A 23,545-nucleotide genomic window follows, 5' to 3' on the forward strand; every position below is an offset into this window, starting at 1 on the left:
CCAGAATAAAACACTGGTCTTAGCATTTAGCCCTAATATCAGTTGTCCGTCAGTAATTCCACAGCAGCAGGATGTATTAATAACGGATCCCATTGGTGGTGCCGTTTTATAGGCAGGCCCTGATGCACCAGGTCCCTTCTCTACAATGACTGCGACCTCATTCCTGCCATTTCTGAGCGCCCTTCACTCTGTCCAAGTCAAAGGCCCATGCTCACCCCCCTCAGGGATTAACAAAGGTAGCACTAGGCATTGGTGGCAGCTGAGAACAGACCAAGGGCCTCACTCCATGGCCAATGCCAGGAAGATAAATTTGTTACTTCTGGATATGAAGAGGGGGAAAAAACACAGCTCATCTTCAGAACTGAACCAGGAAATGCTACCGCCTGTAGCTAAAATTTTTATAAAAAAATAAAGCAATGTTTAAAAGGGTGAAGTCCATGATAGAATTATTTTAAAGTCAATTATCAGCCCCTAAGTTTGCGGAAAAGCAAGAGAGTTCCAGAAAAAAATCTATTTCTGCTTTATTGACTATGCCAAAGCCTTTGACTGTGTGGATCACAATAAACTGTGGAAAATTCTGAAAGAGGTGGGAATACCAGACCACCTGACCTGCCTCTTGAGAAACCTATATGCAGGTCAGAAAAAAACAGAACTGGACATGGAACAACAGACTGGTTCCAAATAGGAAAAGGAGTATGTCAAGGCTGTATATTGTCACCCTGCTTATTTAACTTATATGCAGAGTACATCATGAGAAACCCTGGGCTGGAAGAAGCACAAGTTGGAATCAAGATTGCCAGGAGAAATATCAATAACCTCAGAAATGCAGATGACACCACCCTTATGGCAGAAAGTAAAAGGAACTAAAAAGCCTCTTGATGAAAGTGAAAGAGGAAAGTGAAAAAGTTGACTTAAAGCTCAACATTCAGAAAACAAAGACCATGGCATCTGGTCCCATCACTTCATGGCAAATAGATGGGGAAACAATGGAAACAGTGACAGACTTTATTTTGTGGGGCTCCAAAATCCCTGCAGATGGTAACTGCAGCCATGAAATTAAAAGACGCTTACTCCTTGGAAGGAAAGTTATGACCAACCTAGATAGCATATTCAAAAGCAGAGACATTACTTTGTCAACAAAGGTCCATCTAGTCAAGGCTATGGTTTTTCCAGTGGTCATGTATGGATGTGAGAGTTGGACTATGAAGAAAGCTGAGTGCCAAAGAATTGATGCTTTTGAACTGTGGTGTTGGAGAAGACTCTTGAGAGTCCCTTGGACTGCAAGGAGATCCAACCAGTCCATCCTAAAGGAGACTGGTCCTGGGTGTTCATTGGAAGGACTGATGCTGAGGCTGAAACTCCAATACTTTGGCCACCTCATGCGAAGAACTGACTCATTGGAAAAGACCCTGATGCTGGGATGGATTGGGGGCAGGAGGAGAAGGGGATGACAGACGATGAGATGGCTGGATGGCATCATCAACTCAAGGCACATGAGTTTGGGTGAACTCTGGGAGTTGGTGATGGGCAGGGAGGCCTGGTGTGCTGTGGTTCATGGGGTCGCAAAGAGTTGGACATGACTGAGTGACTGAACTGAACTGAAGTTTGTGGACTCACTTGGAGAAAAAAACCATCCCTTATAACACTAGGGGCTAAATAGGTTTTGCAGATTATTAAACGACTGTCTTTCCATTGTGAATCTGCCTCCTGAGATTAAGTATCTTCATTCAAACAAGATAAAAGGAGACTTTTTTAACAAAAAAAGTTTATTTTCTGCACTAAAATTTATACAGCTGTAAACTTAAGGAGTTATCCAATACTTGTACAAATCTGGGGAACAGTTAATAAGCACCTTCAATTGTTTCCACAGTTTAAGAATTTACCGTTTAAAAAATTTTTAGAATGAATCTAGCAAAATGAATAAAATAGTTATAAACATTATACAAAAATCATGACAAAACATTTGATATAGAGGGTTGGATATGGAATGATAAATAGAAAAGCAAAGTTAAACTAATTTATGTGGTTGGGCTATATAAAAGACTCATGTGTTCCCCAAACCTTGTGATTCTTGGGGATATAGTTGCTTCTCAAAACAAACTCCAATTATTCAAGGAAAGGCTCTTTCCATTCAGGCTCCTATGTGCTGTAGAAAAGCAGTGTGTGTACAGGGGAGTTCAGGGTACTGAGGTTTGCAGATTAGAAGAGGGATAGCTTCCTTAAGGAGAAAAATAGGGAAATTCTTTCATGTCCATAAGTGTAGAAATGTCCTCTGGCAAAGAACATATCATTTTTTCTTTGGCATTATTTAAGAGCTTTTCTTATTGCTATTGTTAAATCTCCTCCTTTATCCTTCCTCTTGGGTTTTCCATTTCTGCTGTTGATCAATCTCTTCGTGATACTTTTCACAGAGTCTTCTCACTTTTCATTGAGTCTTCTCACTTCCTTAACCCGATCTTCACTGACTCAAATTCCTTATCCTTAGCTTTCAATTCAAAATTTCCATTTTTTTAGGACTTTGGGAAGCAGTCACCGCACCCCGCCTCCAAATACCACTATCTATATATGGTCAGGAGATGTTTTCTAAACAAGCTCTAGAAACATAAATGTGAAATGTGGTGATGGTCCTTTTAATTACACCAATGAGGAACAAACAGTTTGGCCTTCCTGGATTGTGTCTGTGGATGAGACTACAGTGAGCAAGGGCCATGGATAGAGGATGAACAAAAGAGCACAGAGCTCACGATTGATTTCAGATTGGCTCTCATGGGTGGAGGGCAGAGATGAGGGACTTCAGGGGGTCCCCAGTCCCAGCCTGTATGTCAGATGGGTCTCCACGTGGAGGCTGGACACGGGTGCCAGCAGGGGGGCTGTGCTGCCCAAAGAACCAGATGCTAGGATCCAAGTACTTTGGATAAAGAGGAATACTTTGGTAATCTTTGGTATAATTTAAGGCACATCAATAAAATCCCCATCCTCAAACATCTGACTCTGCACCTTGAATTTCTCTGGACACACTTGATTTAAGCCTTTGCCTACCAACAACTACTTCAGAAATGCCAATAACTTATCTGGGAGAGGCTGCTCAGTGTCATCCACCAAATACCCATATATCTTTTGGGCACGGTGAGTTTTGACCAAAAGGCAGGGCTTTCTCACATCCTGCCTTGGGCAGGATGCAGGATGCAGGTGATATAGAACTCAAGGGTTAAATGCTATGAGTATAAACAGGGAAATCAGAGCACCAAGAAAAACTGTGGGAAAGCAAGCTCCCTCCTTCGCTCACAGCCTTGATGTGTCCAGCAGCTGATGGAACAATGGGTGACTCAAAGTGAGGCTGAGCTCGTGAGGCCACAAGGAAGGGGGGCAGCTCAGGCCATGAGAAGCTCTGCTCACCATGGGGGTATGAAGGTTGGGGCCAGTTTCCAGCACAAGGATGGGGCATATAATCCTCACTCAGGGCTGTATAAGCTAGTCTGAGGGTTAGGGTCAGGGAGACTTTGTGTAGGAGAAGAGGCTTTCCCATTCCAGAAGCTGAGGGCATGTTTTGGGGAACAATGAAGGCAATGCTGTTGGGGCTCAGGCTGGGTTGGACCTGGGCCTGGTGGCCATTCAGCCACCAGGTCAGACAGTTTTCAGTCTGGACCCTTTCAAGAAGGGCGCTGCTGTGAAATACTTTGGAGAGCACACAAGGAACTCTTCATTTCCGCTCGATACAGTCAACTCCCAGGGTGTTGTCAGGGCAACGGCAGGTCCTGCTTCCTGGGGTGGCCAAGCAGAGGTGGGTGCAGCCACCGTTGTTCACTGAGCAGTAGTTGTGACCTGGAAAAGGCAGAAGTAAGCTCAGTGGTTCGATCAGTTGAGAGAGTGACCTCCATACTAGCCCCCTGTTTGGTCTCTGGGAGGCCAAGCTTAGGGGGGGTCCTGGAGAACAAGGAAGCTGTATAGAAAATTTAACTCAGCTTATCTCCTAGCTGTTTCCTCATCATTAAGGATTTGCCAAATGTGCAAAAACCTTGATTCCTGATCTGGGGGATATACAGATTTACCATCGAAGCTATTAGCAGAGCTCAGGGGGGTTTTTCAGGTCTGGTCATAACATGGAGCTGGAATTTTAAAGCAGAATATGCTTTCTATGCAGCTTGGCCGCTTCCCTAAGGGGCAAGAGGGAAGCCAGGAAGGAGGGAGCCATAGCATAGACTCTGCAGCCAGGCTGCCTAACTTACCCCCATGTCTGCTGCCACAAGCACTGGAAGTGACCGTGTGACTCTGGGCAAGTGGTTTCAGTATCCTCATTTATAAAGTGGGCAAAATAATAACACCTACCTCATAGGGCTGCTATGAGGATTAAGTGAACCAGTGGATACAAAGCACGTAGTGACTTTTAATACACGGGATGTACCCAGCTCACAGGAAGTATCACATCCATGTTTGCAATTATTATTGCTATCAATTATTGTTGTTGCTGTCTGGCCAAATGGATGAACTTTTAAAGCAGGAGAGACCCTAACACTGCTTTTCCTCCTTGGAGCCTGAAGACAGCATACTTTTAGACCCACTCCAAGAGTCAATACTTCTCCTCACCCTTATCCACTATCCACTTCATTCCCTAACATTTTCTGTTGATTCATCTGATTTACCCACTAATTAATGAAGACCCTTGATGGAATGGACTAGGTCTCACCTGCCCTGTGATCAGGGCTACCAGAGGCCACATAGGGGGCAGCCAGAGTGTGGGCTCTGAGCCCCAGGGGCCAACCCAGCCCCTGACTACATAGAGCACAGGTGGGTTACCTTCAGGACACTGAGACAGGGCGGAAGTGATGCCATAGAGCCGGGTCTGCTTGTGGGGGTGGAAGGAATCCGTCTCTTTGGAAACAGCGAGATCTACAGCGACCACAGAATTCCTACAAAGGATGGAAAGTTAAAACGCATCTAACAGCAGGATTTCCCTGATGGTCCAGTGGATAAGACTCTTCACTTTCAATGCAGGGGGCGTGGTTTGATCCCTGGTGGGTGAACTAAGATTCCCTCATGCTATGCGGCATAGCCATACAAACAAAACCCAAAAATATACTAACAAAAAACACATCTAATGGCTTGAACTTTTCTCTACAGGGCAACCTCTTTTGTCGCTTGGAGGATAAAGTGAACGCGTTAGTCTCTCGGTCCTGTCTGACTCTTTGTGACCCCATGGACTGTAACCTGCCAGGCTCCTCTGTCCATGGGATTCTCCAGGCAAGAACACTGGAGTGGGTAGCTATTCTCTTCTCCGGGGGATCTTCCTGACCCTGGGATTGAACCTGGGTCTCCTGCATTGCAGGTGGATTCTTTACCATCTGAGCCACCAGGGAAGCCCTTGGGGGATAAATTGGAGGCCATAAACGGCTTCCCAGGTGGCTCAGACAGTCAAGAATCTGCCTGCCCATGCAGGAGACACAGGAGACGTGGGTTTGATCTCTGGATTGGGAATATCCCCTGGAGGAGGAAATGGCAACCCACTCAAGTATTCTTGCCAGGGAAATCCCATGGACAGAGAAGCCTGGTGGGCTACAGTCTGTGGGGTGGCAAAGAATCAGACAAGACAGCACAGACAGACACAAAAAAACCCCAAACAGATACACTGGTCTTACTTCCTAGCCATCCCTCCCTCTTCCTGAAGCCTGCGATTCTCTGGCTTCTTAAAGAAAGGACAAAGGTCAGCTAGCTCTGCCCTCTGGCTCTAAATCCCAAGCTGGGAAATCCACTTTCTATATTGAAGCTCCTGCCACAGCCGCTTGCTTGGTTTAAGCCTACTTTTCTGCAGGAAAGGTCAAGAAGGAGCTTTGGGAATACTGCAGTTTAAGAATTATAATAAAATAGTGGCATGGAGTAGGCACGGTCTCTCCTAGGGAGAGAAGGGACACACGCAGCAAGTCCCCATTTATGGACTTGAAGCTGCCCATCCAAGAGCATCTAGATGATACATGGCACCCCCTGCTTGCCTAGGGTTACTGCCCTCTCCTTCCTTGCCCTCCTCTCTGACAACCAGAGGGCGAGGCAGAGGGGGCATCTCTGGAGGTGGGAAGGTCAAGCCAAGAAGGTGCTTGGAAAGGGTGTGGCCTCCAGAGAGGGCAGCAGGGCAGGTCCCCCAGCCCCCGCGCTGCAGCAGCTGACGTACGTCTTCCAGTCTGTGTAGTACAGATTCTTCCCGAAGCTCGTAACGGCGAAAGGATACTGCAGCCCTTCAAGAACCTTGCGTCTGCTGGACTGACCAGGCTTCAGGCACTCGGCCCGGTGGGCGCCTGTGTGGGGTGAGAACAAGTCGCCCATTGTTCACACAAGAAATGGCCCCTTTGTGTCCAAAACGAAAAGCAAGGAGGGCAAATGTTACACGCTCAGATCCAAGAGAACACAAGATGTGCTCTTCTAAACTGGGAAGCTGTCTGTTATCCTCCCACGCCCCTCTCACTGCTCAGTCCCACCTCCATCCGGTACCCACACCTGGTTCTGATGGGGAGAAGGGAGCCAGAGCAGAGGAAGAGCACCCCATTTCACCCATTTCTGGAGCAGCCAGGGGCTTAGTAAGAAGGATGCCATCTTCCAGCTTCTGTTCAAATCCCTCCTGCCTGAAGCTCCTCTAGACCTCCCCTCCCTGTTTTCAGAGCCCTTAGAATTGCTAAGCTGCTCCCACTGGGTGAGCAGGTACGCACAGCCGCACATCAGTGGCTGCATTATGACCAACTTAAGGCTTGGGTTTTCACTTAACTGTGCTGCTTTACTTCCTGCATCTCCCGTGGTACCTCACAGAGTCTAGAACAAAGGAGGAACTCAACAGAGACTTGATGGATGATTGACATTCTTTCCCAACTGAGCATCCTGCCCACATCAGGGGCACCCCAAATCTGCCCAGGCAGGAGCACACATCGGGACTGCCTTACTTTATCTTCCTTGGCTTCAAGTCCTGCCTTAGCCCTCCTTGGGGACAAGCAGGAGCTACAAAAATGTAAGTCATGAATTGCTTAATAGGTACCAGGATGAGGACAGGCTCTTGGGGGTCAGCAAACTTTTTCTTAAAGGGCCAGATAGTAACTATTTTAGGTTGTGTGAGCCAAGGGGTGAAATCGAGGACATTATATAAGAATTTGCATAAGCTTTTAAAATGTAACATTTAAAAATGTGAAAACCTTTTACAGCTCCCAGGTTATACCAAAACAGGTGGCCAAATCATTTGGCCCAAGGCTGTAGTTTGCTGACCCCTGACCTGGAAGATTGAGAATACTCCCTGGGCTACATCAAGCTGAGGGAAACAGTTTTAGAGCAAAGATATGCAGCTGATGTTTGTGCAGAAAAAAAGCAGTTATCTTATGCCTTATTCCCCACAATAGCTACTCTTGATAGTACAGTGGGTAACAATGATTATTTGGTAAAAAACGGTAAAAAACCCAGGAGCCAGGCCTGGGGCTTTCTGTCACCTGCATCCACCCAGCAGAGCTGAGACGAGTAGGCATCGAAGGTCAGCCCATTGGGCAAGCCCAGGTCGTCCTGCACCAGGATCCTCCGGTTTGTGCCATCCATGTAGGAAGTTTCAATTTTGGGGTTATCTCTGTTCCAATCCGTCCAATAAAGATTCCTGGAGCAAAAGGAAGTGAAAGGGCAAGAGAAACAATGAAGATGTATGAGAAAAAGTTCACTTAAAGACACTTAAAAAGAACCTATGATAGGGAATTCCCTGGCAGTCCAGGGGTTAGAACTTTGCATTTCCACTGCAGGGGGCATGAGTTCAATACCTGGCCAGGGAATTAAGATCCTGCAGGTCATACAGTGCAACCAAGAAATTTAAAAATAAAATAAAAATTAATGGCTATAAAGGATCTGGAGGTGCCAAGACATATTGCCTTTGTAAAGATCCTTCTATTTGGTTTTTCACTTGAATTGTTCTGTTAATAACAACTTCACTTCCCTTAAATATAACTGACATATCTCAATGAAACTGTTTTTAAAAAATAGAGCACCATAACTGACATAAACACATGTGGATTCTCATATGCTGTCAGCACTCAGGAAGGCACAGCAGACCCAGAGGATGAAGCCCAGAAGCAATGCTGGCAGGATAAGTGGTCAAGGCACCTGAAATCAGAGAGGCGGCCAAACAGCCACAGAACAAGAGATGTGGTCTCACGTCAAAGCATCAAGGAGACATGGGCCTAGGGTGTAAGACTCAGAGCCTGCAGTGAGGGAAAGAATGTGCTCACAAAACCCCTAGGGAGGGCCTCCAAGGTGTTCATGCTGGGTTGGGCCCCCGGAAGGAGCCCCAGGGGGACACTGATGCTCCCTTGATATTCTTCTGGGGTTGATACAACTCAAATATTTGATTAACATTCAATCCAAGTGGAAATATCCAATTTCTGAGCCGTCAACTTACAAAGCTCTCGGTAGAAGATTTGAAAGTGGAGCATGGTACTGAGTTCATGATTCCGGTGGATTATAATAAATGTTCTGGCTTCACCTCAGATATCTAGAAGCCACCAACTGTGGCCTCATTCATCCTAAACTCATTCATTTCAGGACAGCAATGCTGGAGTCACAGTCAAACTTTGAGAATATGCACAAGGGCAGATACAAATAGAAGAGACACACACACACAGATTTACACAGAGATACCCTTTCACGGGGGCTTCCCTGGTGGCAAGATCCCATCCCAGTGTCCTTGCCTGGAGAATTCCAAGGACAGAGGAGCCTGGCGGGCTATAGTCCACAGGGTCACACAGAGCTGGACACGACTGAAGCGACTTAGCATGCACGCACCCTCTCACGGAATCTGTTACGATGCCTCTGGGATTCACCAAGTCAGTCTCAAACAGCACCCGGCGCTGGGTCCCATCTAGCTTCGCAACTTCGATCCGATCCAGTTGAGAATCCGTCCAGAAGATGTTGCGCCCAAGGTGGTCAAGAGCAATGCCTTCGGGGCTGCCAAGATCTAGAAGTAAACACCAAACATTACTGATTTTTTTTTTAAACGAGTAAGATGAGGTTTTTCTGATTACTCAGCGCTTTTTCATCTGGCATCCAACCCTTGCACTTTGAGAAAACCAATGGGAGTGTTAAATGCTTGTTAAGATAAACAACACTTAGTGACAAACGTTACGGTGCTACTCATTCCCTTGATGGACGTCCATATGGCGAATGGACGGATGTGTACCATACTGGGAACCCAACCCATACGGATGCTGCAGCTGTGGCCCTGCCTTCAAGGAGCCCACGGCCAATCACAATTCAGACTGAGTTCCAGGCTCTGTGGGAGCATGGAGCAGGAACACTGGACTTAGCCTGGGGAGACCAAGGAACACTTCCTGGGGCAGGCAATACCTCATAAGGCTGGCTACTGCAGGAACAACAGGACGTTCTCAGGCAAAGATCCTGGTCAAGGTTTTCCAAGTAATGAGACCAGCACACTGATATAAAGGAAGAATGGATAAGGCTTGAAGTATACAATGTCATTCTGTGTGGCTGGAGACCCCGAGGGTGGAGAGTGGCCAGAGATGAAGTTAGGATGTATGTGTTAACAAGCTTAGAGCTTATCTCTTATGTAAAGGGAAGGCACAGGAAGATCTAAAGATGGGGAATGGGACAGACTTATCTTATTCATTAACGGGGGAAAATAGGTCATTGCCGAGAAATAATATATGCAAGAAATCACAGCTGTTATTACTTTCATACAAGTGTTAAGAGTACAAAGAAGGGGTATCAGTGATTGCAAATAACACCCCAGAAGTCTTTACTAGGCTCTAAGTAACTGATTTTCAAGCCAGGGGTTACCACAGTATAAGCTGACTGCAATGGGAGCCTTTAGCACCCACCAAACCTAATCAGGAGTTCAAGATTGCAATGGTTTCCTGACTATAAATACAACCAAAGGGTTTTACTGGGGTCACCTTGGACTCTTCCCCTCTGCTGATTATGGAGGTGAAGGTCATTTAGTATGGCTGGAAGTGGTAACAGGAAGGGGAAGAGCCAAGGATGAAGCTACCCTGCCCCAGGGACTTGGTATGAAACCAGCCCTGCAACACTGTGTTCTTTCATCAATAGCGAAGCAGTCCCAACCCTCAGCCCCCTCCGTATCAGCTTTCACTAAACTCCTACGATGATCATGACTATGAATGATGGAAACATCCAAGCCCCCCTGAAGGACTCCCACCAGAGAAAGCTTATTAAGAGTTAGAAACAATTGTTTCTAATTCTAAACAAGGTCTTTATTATTCCAACCCAAAGCAAAGATTTATAAAGTATAACAAACTGGTTCCAAATGGGGAAAGGACAACATCAAGGATGTATATTGTCACCCTGTTTATTTAAACTTATATATGCAGAGAACATCATGAGAAATGCCGGGCTGGATGAAGCACAGGCTGGAATCAAGATTGCCAGGAGAAATAGCAATAACCTGAGATATGCAGATGACACCACCCTTATGGCAGAAAGCGAAGAAGAACTAAAGAGCCTCTTAATGAAAGAAGAGAGTGAAAATGCTGGTTTAAAACTCAACATTCAGAAAACAAAGATCATGGCATCTGGTCCCATCACTTCATGGCAAGTAGATGGGGAAACAATGGAAACAGTGACAGACTTTATTTTGTGGGGCTCCAAAATCCCTGCAGATGGTGACTGCAGCCATGAAATTAAAAGACACTTGCTCCTTGGAAGAAAAGCTATGACCAACCTAGACAGCATAATAAAAAGCAGAGACATTACTTTGCTAACAAAGCTCCATCTAGTCAAAGCTATGGTTTTTCCAGTAGTCATGTATGGATGAGAGAGTTGGACTATAAAGAAAGCTGAGTGCCAAAGAACTGATGCTTTTGAACTGTGGTGTTGGAGAAGACTCTTGAGAGTTCTTTGGACAGCAAGCAGATCCAACCGGTCCATCCTAAAGGAAATAGGTCCTGAATATTCATTGGAAGGACTGATGCTGAAGATGAAGCTCTAATATTTTGGCCACCTGATGCAAAGAACTGACTCATTTGAAAGACCCTGAAGCTGGGAAAGATTGAAGGTGGGAGGAGAAGGGCATGACAGAGGATAAGATGGTTGGATGGCATCACTGACTCAATGGACATGAGTTTGGGTAAGCTCCGGGAGTTGGTGATGGACAGGGAAGCCTGGTGTGCTGCAGTCCATGGGGTCACAAAGAGTCGGACACAACTGAGCGACTGAACCAACTGAAAATATTTCCCACATCCTTGGAGGCAAAGGGACAATGAGACTGACTTCCAAAGACCCCTTCAGACCTTCAGACAAAATCAGAAGAAATCATTCTAGGGTATATTTGGAACGAGTACATCCTGTCTGAGAGGCACGGGCTATTCAGACATGGTGGGACCAGGGAAGACTGTTTAACAAGAGTATCTTTACAAGTTCCCGGAAGGAACTCCATGCCAATTGTCTTTTTAGAAACAGCCTGGTCTTGACGTCAAACCCAAGAGCAACCAGAACTCCTCCCCCAACCAGAAAAAAACTTCTTTAAAGGCTAAGGAGCCAAAAGGAAAGGCCTGGAAAACCTCATCCTTTACTGTGAGTCAGGGCAAGATGGGAAAATTGCAGGGCTATATATTCCACACTGATTATATCAAAAGGAAACAGATGATGATACTTATTAAAGATATCTGGCTAGGACTTTAACTCAAGGAAAAACAGAGAAGCCCGGGATTCAGACATTATGAAATTAGGAAGAAAAAGAAAAGATACCCACTACCATTTTCACTCGCTAGGAAAATACCATGATGAGAATGTAAGTGGAAGCTTCTTTCTCTTTTTTGAAATTAAAAGGACAATGTATTCCTAGTGATCTTTCTTCTACAAAGATCACATTCTGATTTAATTCTGTATTTTCACAGTGGGCTTTTGTCTGGAATGTTTCTTACTGGTCTTAAAGCTTTCTTGGATCATTATCAGTTCCAAAAACAACAGGAAATAGCAAACGATGACCTACTCCCCACTTCCTGTGGGTTTTGAAGTCAAATTACAGATAATAGAAACAACATTTTCAACAACATTTTCAGCATTAAGATGCAAAAAGCATTCTATTCATTAAAGCAAGCCATGAAAACTAGCAGACATTATTTAAATAGCACGTTGGCTTCCAGAAAAGTATTTGAGGTCTGTGTCCATAGTTGACCTGTGTAACTCAACCTCAGCTTAATTCCTGCTATATTATCTGTTATGAAGGAGCCAAGGAAGGAAAAATATATCCCAGGGGCTGTTCCACAGGCACTTCTGACACTATCAAAAGTTGTTAGAGAGACGTTAAATTAGAAAAGCTACACCTAGCCCTTGGAAGAAAAGCTATGACAAACCTAGACAGAGTATTAAAAAACAGAGACATGACTTTGCTGACAAAGGTTCGTCTAGTCAAGGCTTTGGTTTTTCCAGGAGTCATATTCAGATGTGAGCGTTGGACCATAAAGAAGGCTGAGTGCCAAAGAACTGATACTTTTGAATTGTGGTGCTGGAGAGGACTCTTGAGAGTTCTTTGGACTGCAAGGAGATCAAACCAGCCAATCCTAAAGGACATCAACCTGAATATTCACTGGAAGGACTGATGCTGAAGCTGAAGCTCCAAAACTTAAGCCACTTGATGCTAAAAGCAGACTCATTGGAAAAGACCCTGATGCTGGGAAAGACTGAAGGCAGGAAGAGAAGGGGATGACAGAGAATGAGATGGTTGGATGGCATCACTGACTCAATGGACATGAGTTTGAGCAAACTCCAGGAGATGGTAAGGGACAGGGAGGCCTGGCATGCTGCAGTCCATGGGGTTGCAAAGAGTCAGACACAACTTGGCAACTGAACAATAACACTCAGCCCCAAGCATCAGTAAAAAGAAATACCAAAGAGGCTCAAATATTTTAAAGATGTATCTTTGCTTTTTCCCCCAAGCCAGGAAGTCCTTAAAGATGTACCTTTGAGTGTTTTGCAGAGAAAACAAGATGATTTTACATAGCACATCTCATTGGCAAGGCAATGTTTTTTGACTGAAAATATCTGCAAGGCAGCTGGTTAAGTCACAGACTGAACAATGTGCAATATTTGACCTTTTCAGTAGAGGAGAATTTTTACAGGTCCTTGGACTTTTTGTCATAATGGACTTGAATTTTGATAAAACATACTCATTTAAAATAGTCTTGACTTGTTGACTGTAGGCATTAAAATAGTAGAGTCCTTGGCTTAAATTGGCACCCGTAAGTTAAGGAATTGAGGTTAAATGTTGAGGGGTAGGCTGTGCCAAAGTGTCATGTGGTTTACCATTAGTGATGCAACAGAAACAGAAATATCTGTAAAAGTTCAGCCTAATTTGCTGTACTCCTCTGGCAATCTGAGCAAGGTCCAGTGAGGGTGAGATGGAATAGAGGAGACCCACCCCACCATGAGGTTACAGGTTGAAGTGATAACCCTTCAAATTGAAAACTGTCTTGGGAATAGACTCACCTCTCAGGGACAGTATTTGCCAATATGCTTGTGACCCTCCCATCTTTATGATTTTTCTGTTTATTGCCTCATGGACCACCCCAAGGGGCAGACAGTCTGAGAATCAACTCGAGGCTCAGCAGCCAGAGGGAGATGCATATATCCAAACCAGATGGTTGAGTTTAGCCTTTATTATTCCTTAAAACTGGCTACATACGCTTTCAGAGACAGGCATGGACACTTACCCTGTTTTAATTTTATTTCAGCAACACATCCCAGCTAAGATGTTCATGATTTAGTGATGAGTCCTTGGACTATTCAGAGAAGGCTAGAAAGGGTGATGTTTGGGCCCGAGAACCCAACCCATCTCCAATCACCATATCCTGCAAGCAACCATACACCGCACGACTCTGCTCTCTCCCCCAAGAGCCACGTGGGCTACTAAAAGCAAAACCCAGAATGCTTGCTTGCCCACCTTGTCGAACGATGGTGGCTGGCTCTCCGCCATGTAGACTGGCTCTCCCGATGGAAGGTTGACTGATGTCGGTCCAGTAAACCATCTTGTCCACACAGTCGAAGGCCAGTCCGATGATGACTTTACCCTGGAAGTGTAGACCAGTGGTGAGAGGGTCCCTCTACTCGCGCCTCATGATAGTAGGGATCTTTCATGTGCTTACAGGCATTTGGACACCTTTCAAAATGAAGTGTCTTCGAGTCTTTTGTCCATTTTTAAAATTAAATTATCGAGTGGCAGGAGTTTTTTATAAACTTCAGATAAAAACCCGTTGTCATATAAGTATGTATACGTATGGGGCTTCCCAGGTGGCGCTGGTGGTAAAGAACCCATCTGCCAACGCAGGAGACGTAAGACACATGGGTTTGATCCCTGGGTCAGGAAGATGCCCTGGAGGAGGGCATGGCAACCTGCTTCAGTTTCTCTCAGCAAATAGCACTTTTTCATTTTCTTAAATGATGTTTTTTGGGAGCAAAAGTTTTCAATTTTTGTAAAGTCCAATTTATTATTCTTTTATGGATAATGCTTTTTGTATATTATCTAAGAAACCTTTGACAAACTGAAGATCATAAAAAAGAAATAAAACACATAAATATTGGAAAGGAAGAAGTAAAATGATTCTATTTTAAGACAATATGATTATTTATGTAGAAACTCCTGGGGAATCTATACTAATATTTTAATTAATAATTGAATCTAGCAAGGTTTCAGAATCCAAGATCAACATAAAACTGTATTTCAACATACCATCAAGAAGTAGGATTTTAAGATAATAATGTTTATAATAGCAACAAAACCAAAATATTTTAGGCTGAATACTATAAGACATTGCATACCAAAATTAAAGAAGATGCAAATAAATGAAGAGATGTTAGTTTAATGGATCAAAGATCCAATGCTATCCATATCAAAATCCCAGAAGGCTTTTCTTTCTTTCCTTTTTATAAAGGAGAAACTTACAAGTTCACTCGAAAATATATATGGAAACATAAGTAAAGCCCCTGGACACCACAGAAGTAAAAGACCAGGAAGATGTTTTAGGAGAGAACCAGTTATCAGCACACACTTCCCCTTTAGAGGTCAGGTCATAAAGGACACAGAGACCCTCACCTTACACCGTATACAAAAATAAGCTCAAGATGAATCAGAAACCCAAATGTAACCATTAAAACTATAAATTTCTTAGAAGAAAACATGGTTGAAAGCCTCATAGTGTTTGATTTGGCAATAATTTCTTGGCTATGACATCAAAAGCAAAAAATAGATAAATTGGATCTTATCAAAATGGAAAACTTTTGTTCAGTAAAAGATACAGTCAACAAAGTGAAAAGGTAACCAACTCATGGAAGGTGAGGAAATATTTGCAAGTCATGTATCTGATGAGGGGTTGATAAAATATATGAAGAACTCCTACAGCTCAGTAACAACAACAAAATAACCCAACCACAAAATGGGCAAAGGATATGAATAGATATTTTTCCAAAGAAGATATATAAGTGGCCCTTAAGCACATGAAAAGATGCTAACAAATGTCCATCTAGTCAAAGCTATGGTTTTTCCAGTGGTCATGTATGGATGTGAGAGTTGGACTATAAAGAAAGCTGAGCACCAAAGAATTGATGCTTTTGAACTGTGGTGTTGGAGGAGACTCTTGAGAGTCCCTTGGACTGCAAGGAGATCCAACCAGTCCACCCTAAAGGAAATAGGTCCTGAATACTCATTGGAAGCACTGATGCTGAAGCTGAAACTCCAATACTCTGACCACCTGATACAAAGAAGTGACTCATTGGAAAAGACTCTGACGCTGGGAAAGATTGAAGGTGGGAGGAGAAGGGGATGACAGAGGATGAGATGGTTGGATGGCATCACTGACTGAATGGACATGAGTTTGAGTAAGCTCTGAGAGTTGGTGATGGACAGGGAGGCCTGGCGTCTGCAGTCCATGGGGTTGCAAAGAGTCGGACAGGACTGAGCAACTGAACTGAACTGACCTGAACATCTCATTCACAATCCTTGTGAATGTGAAGTGAAAGTCACTCAGTCGTGTCCAACTCTTTGTGACCCCATGGATTATATAGTCCATGGAATTCTCCAGGTCAGAACCCTGGAGTGGGTAGCCTTTCCCTTCTCCAGGAGATCTTCCCAACCCAGGGATCGAACCCAGGTCTCCCACATTGCAGGAGGATTCTTTACCAGCTGAGCTACAAGGGAAGCCCAATAATACTGGAATGGGTAGCTTATCCTTTCTCCAGGGGATCTTCCTGATCCAGGAATTGAACTGGGGTCTCCTGCATTGCAGATGCATTCTTTACCAACTAGAGAAATGCAAATCAAAATCACAAAATACCACTTCACACATATTAGTATGGCTACAATTAAAAAAAAAATAATAATGTGTTAGCAAAGTAGCAGGGAAATTTGGAATTTTTGTGCTCTGGTGGTGGGAATGCAAAATGGTGCAGTTGCTAAGGAAAACAGTATGGCAGTTCCTCAAAAAGTTAAAAATAGAATTACCATGTAATTTCATGTCTGGTTTATTTCCAAAATAAGTGAAAGTAAGGACTTGAACAGATGTTTGTAAACCCATGTTTATAGAAACATTAATCACAATAGTCAAAAAGCAGAAGCAGCCCAAGTTCTCCACTGATGAACAGATAAACAAAATATGAAATATCCATATGATGGAATATTACTCAGTCATAAAAAGGAAGAAAATTCTGACACATGTCACAATATGGATGAAATCTGAAGATATTATGTTAAGTGAAGTAAGCCAGTTACAAGAGACCAAGCACTGCATGATTCCACTTAGAGGAGTTTCCCTAGAACAGGCTAATTCATAGAAAGTAGAATGAGGTTGCAGAAGACTGGTGGAGGAGGAGGGAGCATTAGTGAATGGATCCAGAGTTTCAGTTTGGGACAATGGATGGTGATGACAGTGGGATTTAATGCCATTGAACGGTGGCCTTAGGTACAGTTAAACTATAATACCTAGATGGTAAAAACAGATAGCTAGATGGATGTATCCATAAATGGATAAATGATTGATAGATAATAGATAGGAAAGACACAGTGAACATTGTTTCAGCACCTTCCCCTCCACGGATCACATCTCAGTTTCCTGCTTCTCACAGCCTCATTTGACATTTAAGCCTCTCCCCTGGGTGTCGGGGGAATGGCTTTCCCGACTCCTACTACCTGGGAGTGTGTGCTGGTGGATACAAGAGAAGAACAATGATTGCCCCTTGAGGGATTTGTGCTTCAGTGAGGTAATAGGAAATCATAAAGATCACTTATGCATTCCTTCAGTAAATACTTCTCAAGTGCCAAACACTGTTTGGGGTCTGGAAACAGCATTTGAAACAAACACCTCCATGAAACAGACGGACAACTTCTGGTCTTGGTGTGCTTACAGTCTTTTTTTTAATTGGGGTATAGTTGCTTTACAATGCTGAGTTAGTTTCTGTTGCACAACAAAGTGAATCAGCCATAGGTATACGGCTATCTCCTCTCTCTTGGACCTCCCCCTGCCCATCCCCTCTAGGTCATCACAGCACTGAGCTGAGCTCCTGCCCATCCCCTCTAGGTCATCACAGCACTGAGCTGAGCTCCCTGTGCAAGACAGCAGGTTCTTATCAGCTATCTGTTTTACACATGGGAGTGCCCATGTCAATCCCAATCTCCCAGTTCATCTTGCCTGCCATCCCCCACCCCCACCCCATCCACTCATCTGTTCCCTATGCCTGTGTCTATTCCTGTGTTGCAAATAGGTTCATCTGTACCGTTTTTCTAGATTCCACACACATGCTTTAGTGTATGATGCTTGTTTTTCTCTGATTTATTTCACTCTATATGACAGACGTTAGGTCCATCCAGGTCTCTATTCTTGGTGGGAAGAGATACATGAGATACAGAACATGTACCCTGAGGAGTAGTGCTGAGTGTTTGCTCAAAGACAGAGAAGGGCGACTGGAGGCTGCAGTCTGAACAGGGCAGCCAGGACAGGCTTCTCCCAGAGGTGACATGCAGCAGAAGTTTGTGTAAGGTACATGTGGCCGTGTCTATGTACATGTCAACCGTGCAACGTACATGTGAGCCGTGCCAGGGTCTAGAGCGAGAAAACTGCAGGCAGGGGCCAGCAGATGCAAATGCCCTGAGGTGCACGTGTGTGCGGCGAGTTGAGGATCAGCTGGAAGGCCAGAGGGCTGCGGCCAGTGAGTGAGGGGGCAGCTGCAGGAAATGGGGTTGGGACAGGTAGCCAAAGGCCACGAAAATAACTGATTTTTTTTCCCTCTGGGTGAAAGGGGAATCCATCAGAGGGCTTTGTGCTGGGGAAGAACAATCAAGGCTGCTTTGCAAGAGGCTTTTGAAAAGCATTTTTTACCATGGATGGACCTAAAGATTACCATCTCTAGTAAGTTAGTAAGCCAGAAACAGAAAGATGAATACCATACGACATCACTCACATGTGGAATCTAAAATATGACACAAGTGAGCTTATCTATGAAACAGAAACACACCCAGACAGAGAGCAGACTTGTGGTCGCCAGGGCAGTGGGGTGTGAAGGGGCAGGAACGGGAGTTTGGGATTAGCAGATAAAAACTATTGTGTAGAGAATGGATAAACAACAAGGCCCTACTGTATAGCATAGGGAACTACATTCAATATCCTGTGAGAAACCATAATGGAAAAGGGTGTGAAAAACCATGTATATATGTGTGTGTGTGTATAACGGAGTCACTTTGCTGTACAACAGAAATTAACACGACATTGTAAATCAACTATACTTCAAGAAAATAAAATTTAAAAAAAGAAGCATTTTTACTTTGCAGACTTTTTTTGACCTTGGTCAAAAAGAAGAGCGGTATGGCCGTGTGTGGTACCTATGATGTGGAGATTGATGCAGGAAGAGAAAATAGGGCAAGCAGCAGAGACAGGGGAGTGGGGAAGGAAGACGAGAAGAAAGCAACATTTTTATCCAGAATTTTCAAGAAGGCTCTGCAACCAGCACTGAGGGGTGATGAGGATTTCTGCTGGACGTTCATCTCCAAGGCCAATCTCCAAGGCCTGATGGACCACTCACTGCTACTTCTCCCCTCCTTAGAGGACCCTGATGGCCCACCAGTGTCCTGGCACCCCCCCTGTAGTCCACAGTTGGAAGCCTCCACCAGGTCTTAAGTTTGATTTCCTGGCAGAAGGTCAGGATCCCAGATAAAACAACAGCTTCTCAGAGTGTCTGACCTCTATCTAACAGACAAAAATTCCCTAGCTCACAAAACACATCTTTGAAGCTTTGAAAAGCTCTGGTTACTGCCTCCAGGCAGACATGAAGATCTTGAGTTGAGTTGCTGCCAAAAGATGAGTCATTTTGTGAATTTAGCAGGGATGGTGAGATCAAACCTGACAGATGCTCGCAGATAAGATACAGTAAGCACAGGTGATGCCCCCCACTAGGGGTCAGATTCCAAAGTGGTCTCTAGCAGGCATTCCGTTTCTGTTCCCACCCTTGAATCTTCTGGAGGGAGGGGAGGGGACTTAGAAGTAAAGTGGTCTTATTTAGAGATAGACACCCAGGGTCACACAGAATGAAGAGGCCCTAGGTCCAGGGATCTAGTCCCAGTCCCTGGTCTGACCACACCCTGCTTGTTGCTCCAGGTCATGGAAGCAGAAATTGTCACTGAAGTGCCATCAGCCAACACTCACCGGGGCGTGAAGCAGTGTCTTGGCTTCCGACTTGGTCATGGTGCTTCCCTCCAGGGGAAGGCGCTCTATCTTCCCTGTCTGGGCGAAGAGTAGATGGGTCCCAGGAGGCAGGGGGATCACAGTGGTAGGGACCGGGGGTCCATAGTGAACTGGAGGAGCCACTGTACTCAGACCTGGGTGGCGGGAGACGGCATTGAGCAAGGCCCGAACGCAGCAGGAATGCACAAATACACGTGTGTGGGCACACACACACGGACTCATACACGTGCACCCACACGCCTGGTCACGCCACCTTCTCGGCACCACAAACTGCACAGTCACATGTGCCTATTAATATCTGAGAGCACAAGGAACAGAAGGACCACAGCCAATCAGAAGGCGTTTGTGATGAAGATGACACAGGGCTTGAGTATAACATTAAACGTCAAGTGGAAAAAACGGCTCAGCCTCTCCCTCAATGGAACTAACCTGGCTATGGGTGCCCTGCTCTGGACGCTGGGCATCCGGGCTGTGGCAGCGATCCAAAACAAAGAGACAGCAGAAACCCCGAAATCCTGGCCACAGGGAACTCGCACCCCACGGGAAGCTGCTGAGTATTTTCATGCCCAGTGGACTTGAAAGTCTAGGCAAGTCCGTCAGAGAACTCGCACCCCCACGGGAAGCTGCTGAGTGTTTTCATGCCCAGGGAACTTGAAAGTCTAGGCAAGTCCGTCAGAGTGGACTTGCCCGCTCACCCCATCCCATGGGGGCAGGAGGGTCTCAGGCCCCACAAGCAGGAACACAGTCCTTCTGGACTTTCCAGGACAAAACGAGGGGGGAGGCTCATCCTCCCTTAGACGCAGCCTTGCCTGCCCGCTGAGCTGCATGCCCCGCAGAGCTCTGGTTCACCTGGCAGAACCTCCCAGGAGGGGACATGCACCCTGGCTGAGGGTAAGGAACACACAGAGGGTGTCGGGGAACCTGGGTCCCCGACCTGGTCCTGCCACTCACCATGTGGACACATTATGGACCTCTGCAGTGAGAGGGCGGAACCAGGTCATGGCCAAGCTCATTTTCAGTTCTTTCCTCTGGTCCATCTTGCCTGTTATACCCACTCAGTGACATAAACCAATCTGGTGGATCTCTTTAAATCTCTAGAATCTATCCCTGAGGTGCAGGTCAACCCTCGCCATTTCTCACCTGGCTTAACTGTAAATACTGCAGCAGCCCCCGGCTCCCCATGGCCATGGTCTCATTCCTTCCTCTCAGCTCTTCTAAAACTGAAACCTGGTCACATCAGCACCTGCTCAAAACCCTTCCTGGGCTCCCCTCCCCTGTCCTCAGGATCAAGCCAGATCCCTGCGCAGAGCCTCTGATGTCCTCACTTCCACTCTGCTCCCCCAGCATGGGACACAAACTCCTGATGGCTTCCTTCCTGCCCCTCAACGCGCTCCTGACACTGGAGCACAGATCTCCTCAACCCCACTTCCCCAGTGCAGGTGACTCTGGTCCTGTCAAGGCCTTGGGTCAGGCGGTATTGCCTGCAAAGCCTTCCCTGGCCAGCCCACGACCCCCTAGGTCAGGGACACTGTGGTCCTTGGTCTGCCTCTCTCTGAGGGTTCCTTTCCCTAGCCTGCCTCTGTTTCCCTGCCCCCTGAGGTTCTAGGGTCCACACTGGGGCCTTTCCCTCTGCAGATGCCCGCAAGACCATGGCATCTGACACACCAGGTTAATGCTGGCTGGGTGGGATAATGAAGTTTGTGAGTGATCCCTTCTTAGCAGCCTCTTAGCAGCTCTGGGAAACTATCTGGTAGGGGATCAATTTATGATTATTGGCTATCTGGTGAATGGAGATGTCAAGAATGATTATATTCGATTTTGGTAACTTGTGACAATTAGCCTTTTCTACATCTGGGACTGAATTTTAGAGCCAAGAAACATCTTAGAGATTATTTTGCTCAAGTGAGATGTTGAAGTCAAGGGCGCCAAAACTCAGGCAAGTGTCTGTCCAGTGTCACACAGCCTGGCCCTAGTCCCAACTTGACGCCTTCCTACCAGCACGGATTGTCGCAGAGCCAGCTGGCAGAAACCTTTGTGGCTGTTGGTTCCTGGCATCATTACAAATGGATCAAGCACCTAAAGGTCCAGGCACAACCTTGCAGGAGGCTGGTGTGACTAAGAGTTCCATGCCTGAGTAACAGGGTGCTGAGGAGGGGCTCTGGTTGGTCTCTCCCATGCCTGCCATGCCCCAGCACAGAGCCACTGAAAGGCCAGGCTGCCCAGCGCAGGGTTTACCCAGAGAAGCCCCAAGCGCACACACACACACTTTCTGCTATCAACTGCAATCTTATCCAGCAGGCCCTGCCCATCATTTGCACAAGACAGGTTTGCCCCGAAAAGGCAAAGAAAAGGGTGAGAGGAGGGAGAGGGTGAGTGGGGAGAGGTGGTGAAGAGGGCTGTGAGTTACAGGGAGATGGAAAAGGGGGCTGCAGAGGGGAGAGAGGAAGGGAGGGGACGGGCTTTGAGTCAGTGGAGCAGGTCAGGATTCAGGGCAGGCAGAAAGCGCCAGCTGTGCCCCAGGCAAAGGTCCCCAACAATGCTCGCGGATGCCCGGACATCCCATCTCTGGCGCGGCTCTCCGACTTACACGGTGGCCTCATCCCAGACCTAGTCCTGGTCCCCTGCACCTCTCGGCCGTCGCGGTCCACACACCAGCAGTAGCCAGTGCTGCTGTGGCACTGGGTGGGCACGTACTGCCCGTGCTCATCACATTCGGGGACAAAGAGCCCAGGGGGCCGGGGCCGCGAGGAGTCCGCCGTCCCCAGGATGTGCTCCCGCTCATGCTGGCATCGGGTTTTCTCCACTACTGTTAGAGAGAGGGGCAAAAAGAGGGTCGTCAGTTCAAGCCCCTGCACCCAACTCGGAACCTGGGGAGCTGCCTGGTCATTGCCCCGTTTTGTTTTATTAATTAAAAAAAAATTTTTTGTTCACCTTTATTGAAGGATGTTGGCTTACAATATTCTATTAGTTTCAGGTACATGACAATGATTCAAAATTTTTATAGATTATACTCCTTTTAAACCTATTATAAAATACTGATTTTATTCTCTATGTTGTTGCTATTGTTGTTCAGTCGCTCAGTCGTGTCTGACTCTTTGTGACACCATGGACTGTAGCCGGACAGGGTCCTCTGTCCATGGCGTTTCCCAGGCAAGAATACTGGAGTGGGTTGCCATTTCCTCCTCCAGGGGATCTTCCTGACCCAGGGATCGAACTTGAGTATCCTTCTTGGCAGGCAGATTCCTTACCACTGAGCCACCTCAAAAGCTCTATATTCCCTATGTCATGCAATATATCCTTAGAGCTTATTTAAAATTTTTTTAATTTAATTTTTACTTTATATTGGAGTACAGTTGATTTACACTGTTGTGTTAGTTTCAAGTCTACAGCTAAGTGATTCCGTTATACATATACATATATGTACTCTTCTTCAGATTCTTTTCCCATACAGGTTATTACAGTGTATTGAGTGGAGTTCCTTGTGCTCTATGGTAGGCCCTTGTTGATTATCTTATATATAGAAGTGTCTATATGTTAATCCCAGATGTTTTATTAATTAAAAATTTTAAACATCATTATTAATTAGTGGACTTAACAGTCAAGAAGAGTATGTCTACATTTTCTTTTCCTTTCTAGGCCATTTATTTTTTCAGTTTTGAAAAACAGAGGCAAAATTGACATAATATATAATCAGCCGTTTTACAATGAATAATTCAGGGGTATTTAGTGCAGTCACAATGCTGAGTGACCACCACCTCCCTCTAGTAGTAGCAACACATTTTCCTTACCTCAAAAGGAAATCCCAGATCTATTAACTAGCTGTCTCCACTTCTTCCTTCCTCCCA

General features: G+C 45.6%; 1 protein-coding gene across 2 annotated transcripts in view; it reads right to left on the reverse strand.

Moving 5' to 3' along the window:
• Positions 1-2,609: 2,609 nt before the first annotated feature.
• Positions 2,610-23,545, reverse strand: part of NID1 (nidogen 1) — a 96,195-nt gene continuing 75,259 nt past the window's right edge. Inside the window, exons 13-20 of one of the 2 annotated variants that reach the window (XM_019953832.2) lie at positions 22,288-22,503; positions 19,662-19,834; positions 13,919-14,045; positions 8,788-8,959; positions 7,455-7,612; positions 6,161-6,284; positions 4,795-4,907; positions 2,610-3,822 (exon numbers count right to left, since the gene is read on the reverse strand). In XM_019953832.2, the coding sequence (XP_019809391.2) occupies positions 3,701-3,822; positions 4,795-4,907; positions 6,161-6,284; positions 7,455-7,612; positions 8,788-8,959; positions 13,919-14,045; positions 19,662-19,834; positions 22,288-22,503 (1,205 nt within the window). In that variant the 3' untranslated portion in view covers positions 2,610-3,700. Of the gene's footprint in view, positions 3,823-4,794; positions 4,908-6,160; positions 6,285-7,454; positions 7,613-8,787; positions 8,960-13,918; positions 14,046-19,661; positions 19,835-22,287; positions 22,507-23,545 lie in introns of both variants that reach the window. The other variant, XM_019953831.2, reaches the window with a different exon arrangement.

Source organism: Bos indicus, chromosome 28, assembly GCF_029378745.1.
Source record: "Bos indicus isolate NIAB-ARS_2022 breed Sahiwal x Tharparkar chromosome 28, NIAB-ARS_B.indTharparkar_mat_pri_1.0, whole genome shotgun sequence".
In the NCBI taxonomy this organism is placed as follows: domain Eukaryota; kingdom Metazoa; phylum Chordata; class Mammalia; order Artiodactyla; family Bovidae; genus Bos; species Bos indicus.